At 57.2% G+C, this 4,041-nt stretch overlaps 1 protein-coding gene across 1 annotated transcript; it reads right to left on the bottom strand.

Moving 5' to 3' along the window:
* Nucleotides 1-295: 295 nt before the first annotated feature.
* Nucleotides 296-3,729, bottom strand: LOC123451885 (G-type lectin S-receptor-like serine/threonine-protein kinase B120). Its single transcript, XM_045128432.1, has 7 exons — nt 2,409-3,729; nt 2,178-2,279; nt 1,859-2,064; nt 1,527-1,737; nt 1,212-1,449; nt 916-1,066; nt 296-795 (listed from the first exon to the last, which is right to left on the bottom strand). Exons 1-7 carry the CDS (start codon nt 3,727-3,729, stop codon nt 490-492), a joined length of 2,535 nt encoding a protein of 844 aa, XP_044984367.1. The 3' UTR covers nt 296-489.
* Nucleotides 3,730-4,041: the final 312 nt, after the last annotated feature.

Consider the following 4,041-nt stretch of genomic DNA (forward strand, 5'->3'; position numbering starts at 1 on the left):
ATTTGACGGCGGGTGGTAGTTGGGGGCCGCGAAGTGGGACTGCGGCCGACGCCGCTGGTCGTGCGGCGCGTCCGCTTCGTGTGTGCGCCGACGCATTTCACGCGCAATTTTGGACCTGAAATGGATCTGCACGGATGCGAAACAGATGTGTTTGGGGTTTGGGTCAACGCGTTAGGCCTCACTTCTGTCCGCCGCGAACCAAACGAACGCAGGCAGACGAAATGTGTCGGCGTGTTAGAGTTGCTCTGAATGTCTAATGTATATATAACTTGTCTCAATAATTTTCAGTCCAACATGTTAAACGTTTCAATCTCAGCAAGACAATCATACCATCCATTTCAAGGCTGATCAACTCAACACTCCTGAAATGCGTCTTTCGTTTAGATCTGTAACGAATGCTCTACAAATTTGGGTTTTTCCTCAGTAAATCATATGGAACACTAGGACTAGTGCAGCTTCCTTCTGAAGAAAGTTGCAGTAACTACCGTACTACCGACCTTGCAGAACGGTCATGGCCATTGTGTTCCTGGTGTTCTCGAGGTCGCTTCTCTGGCTCTTCTCTCCCATCATTTCGACAAAAGCAGGCTGCACCGGCGTCGGCAGGGACAACGCCGACGCACTCCCGTTCTCCAAGATGGACACAACGGAGGACATGAGCGGCCTCCTGCTCGGGTCGTCCTCGACGCACAGGAGCCCGACGTGGATGCACAGCGAAGCCTCATCCTGTGAACAGCTCCCTGCCATGGATGGATCCACCAGCTTGCCTGCCTTCCCTTCTCTCCACAGGTGCCATGCCTACACGAAACACACACAAAAAATCAACCATTTGTGCATGTTCTTTTGTTGACATTGAGTGTATCTGAAAATGGAAGTTAACTGCAAGATGGAGCTGTTAGTTTTTGTTGAGGTCCTTACATAGGATATCAGGCTTGGAAACTCCATGATGCCCTCGGTCGCGCTTACCCTGATACCGCTCACGATCTCCAGGAGCAGCACGCCGAAGCTGTACACGTCGGACTTGTCTGAGAAGACGCCCTCCGTCGAGTACTCGGGAGCAATGTAGCCACTGTTCACACATTATACTTTTTCGTCAGAAGAGGTATCACATTTTGCTAGGGTATTTTTCGATCAAATGCTAACTACCAACTCAGAACAAAAATATATTTTTTCGTTTCTTTCAGAAAATTCAGTCAGGTGGTCAGGCTACTCACTATGTTCCGACGACTTTCCGGGTGTTGGCTTTCACCTGGTTGTCACCAAAGATCTTGGCCATGCCAAAGTCGGCGATCTTGGGCCGCATCTCGGCGTCCAGCAGCACGTTGCTGGCCTTGAGGTCCCTGTGTATCACAGTCAGCCTGGAGTCCTGGTGGAGGTAGAGCAGCCCCCTGGCCACCCCCTTGATGATCCCCAGCCGCGTCGGCCAGTCCAACACCGACTTCCTCCCACTGTCTGCAACATCTGAACTTCAGAAACCATGGCAAGAAACCTTCAGTTGTATATTTGAGTTCGCTGAACATAGTATGTACCGAAGAGGATGGCGTCGAGGCCCTTGTTGGGCAGGTACTCGTAGATGAGCAGCTTCTCGCCCCCCTCGGTGCAGCAGCCGAGGAGGCGCACCAGGTTCCGGTGCTGCAGCTTGGCGATCAGGATCGCCTCGTTCTTGAACTCCTCTGCTCCCTGATCCGAATCCTTGCTCAGCCTCTTCACTGCTACCACATGACCACCGTCTAATGTTCCCTTCGGAATGACAAACACAAACAAGTGGAATGTGTGAGATCATGACTCTGTTCTAGGGGTTTAAATTGTTGGTCGCAACGACCGAACTTTTCTAGCTAGACAAAGTGAATGGAGCTAGTACCTTGTAGACCTTGCCGAAGCCTCCGCGGCCGATCATGAGTGTCTTGGAGAAGTTGTCCGTGGCGGCGACGATGTCGCCGAATCCTATGGAGGGGAACTCAAGGTCTCCGGTGCGATCTCCTTCTCCGATCTCGCTCGACGTGTTTGTGGTCCCGGTCCTGATCCCGGGCATTAGCTTCTTCTGGCTCTCGGTTTTCCTTCTCTTGTCTGTATCAATTTTCAATTGTTGTGATGAGTGATGAGCGTCTTGTCTAAGAACGAAACGAAATGGTTGGGCATGGCATGTTTTGGCTAGAGGTAAGCATAAAATGCAACGGTACCTCTGTATCTGCAGAACCATACAAAGAAAATGCATGTGAGCAGCAGGGCAGATGCTACCACCGGCACTGCTATTTTCACTGCATTTCTGCTGGCCTTTCCACCTGAACATGCAAATATATGGTAAACGTTTGATGAAACTGAATTCGAATTCGGCAGAGAGCATGTTTTTTTTTGAATTCTTCAAGAGAATTCAGACAAAGTTTGGCAAAAGGAATATATTTCTGCCGTACCTGGGGAAGTGGAAGCGGCAGCGGCGGGCACGCGGAGGTAGAGGGTCTCGCCGCCCCAGCGCGGGTCGATCATCTGCGCGTCCACGAGCTCCCCTGCCCACACGATGCACCGGCTCACGTCCCCCTTGGCGCTGCTGCTCTGCAGGTTGGCGTACGCGTACGCCACGCACGAGCAGTTGCCGGCGCACCTCGCCGCGCACTCCTCCGCGCTCCGGTTGCCAGCGTCCAGCGAGAACTTGTCCGGCACCTTCATGCTGGGCATGGCTATGAAACCCACCCCATTGCCGCCGCCTCCGCCGCCGCACGGCGGCAGCGCCTCCTTCCGTCGGCAACCCTGCCCGAACCTGCCGGAGGTCCACTCTGCCGGTTTAGCAGGCTCGAAGCCGTCGAGGCACCTGCACGTCGCCGGCGCCGCCGTGGTGTCGCAGTAGGCGTACGCGCCGCAGTGCCTGTACGTGGTGCATTCGCTGGAGGGCCACGACTGGAGCGTGGCCCAGGCCGACCTGGTGCCGTTCCAGATGAGCAGCTGGAACTTGCCGGAGCTGGTCACCACGTACCGCGTGGGCGCGGCGCCGCCGGAGACGGAGAAGGCCAAGGAGATCTCCTCGTCCGTGTCGACTATCGCCGTGTAGATCACCGTGCCGGCGCTGACGTACATGGTGGCGACGGCGTACCCCTTCCAGACGGGGCTGCGCCAGTAGGGGCGCGTGCCGTTCCACATGAGCAGCTGCAGCGACGTGCCGGGGTCCAGGCCGTAGGAGAAGCGCCCCGGCGCCGGGTCATCGGGGGATCTCCAGGACACGATCCGGTCGCCCTTCCCGGTCCGGTGGCTGACCCGCACCTTCATCCCCGGCAGGAACGTGTCCGTCGGGTGGTCGAAGCTCTGCCACCCAACCGTGCCGTCCGGGAGCTGGATGAGCAGGTTGCCGTCGTTCCCGAGCTCGGCTGGCGCCGTCTGCGAGGACGAGCTGCCGACGCCGGTCGTGTTCCAGAGCACGCGGCCGTCGGCGTCGGACATGACGAGGCTGGAGTCGTTGGCCAGCGCGAGCGTGGGGGCGCCGGCGGCCGGGGCGTCCCGGTTGGCGACCCAGACCACGGTGCGGTGCCCGGGGTTGCTGTACCATATCCCAAGATAGCGTCTGGCTGGGTCGTCGTCGTCCGGAGAGAAGAAGCCGAGGGTGAAGGCGCCGCCGTCGGACACCAGGGTCTGCTCGGCGAGCAGCTTCTCACCGACGGCCAGCTGATCCTCGGCGGACGAGCACGGGAAGCAGACGGCGAGGAGGAGGAGGAGGAGGAGGACGGCAGAACGTGACAGGTCCATGGATCAAGTTGAAGGTGCCTCCTTGGGGAGCGCGATCAGCGAAGATAGCCTTGACACTTGGTGTGTGGGCATGCAGTAGGTGATCCTTGTTGTTCTTGGCCGGCAAGGCGCGGGATCCATGACGCGATCGAGCTTGTGAATTCATATTGACTAGTTTCAGCATGCACACAGGGGAACAAGGTCGCGCGCAGGTGTGGTGAAGTGGTCTGGTCGTCTCCTGTGCGTAGTGCATAACGCGACCTACCTTGTGCTACAACGACAGTTGATTCTGTGGGGTTTTGGCACGAGGGCGCGACCGATCGGGTTCTGAGA

This window comes from Hordeum vulgare, chromosome 5H, assembly GCF_904849725.1.
Source record: "Hordeum vulgare subsp. vulgare chromosome 5H, MorexV3_pseudomolecules_assembly, whole genome shotgun sequence".
NCBI classification, from domain to species: Eukaryota; Viridiplantae; Streptophyta; class Magnoliopsida; order Poales; family Poaceae; genus Hordeum; species Hordeum vulgare.

What these genes read in the sequence shown, in the direction of transcription:
- LOC123451885 (XM_045128432.1), bottom strand. Translation starts at nt 3,729, where the DNA reads ATGGACCTGTCACGTTCTGCCGTCCTCCTCCTCCTCCTCCTCCTCGCC. An exon ending in TGCCGCTTCCACTTCCCCAG is followed by an intron (nt 2,280 to 2,408) that starts GTACGGCAGAAA and finishes TTGCATGTTCAG; the next exon opens with GTGGAAAGGCCAGCAGAAAT. An exon ending in TTCCAAGCCTGATATCCTAT is followed by an intron (nt 796 to 915) that starts GTAAGGACCTCA and finishes TGTTTCGTGTAG; the next exon opens with GCATGGCACCTGTGGAGAGA.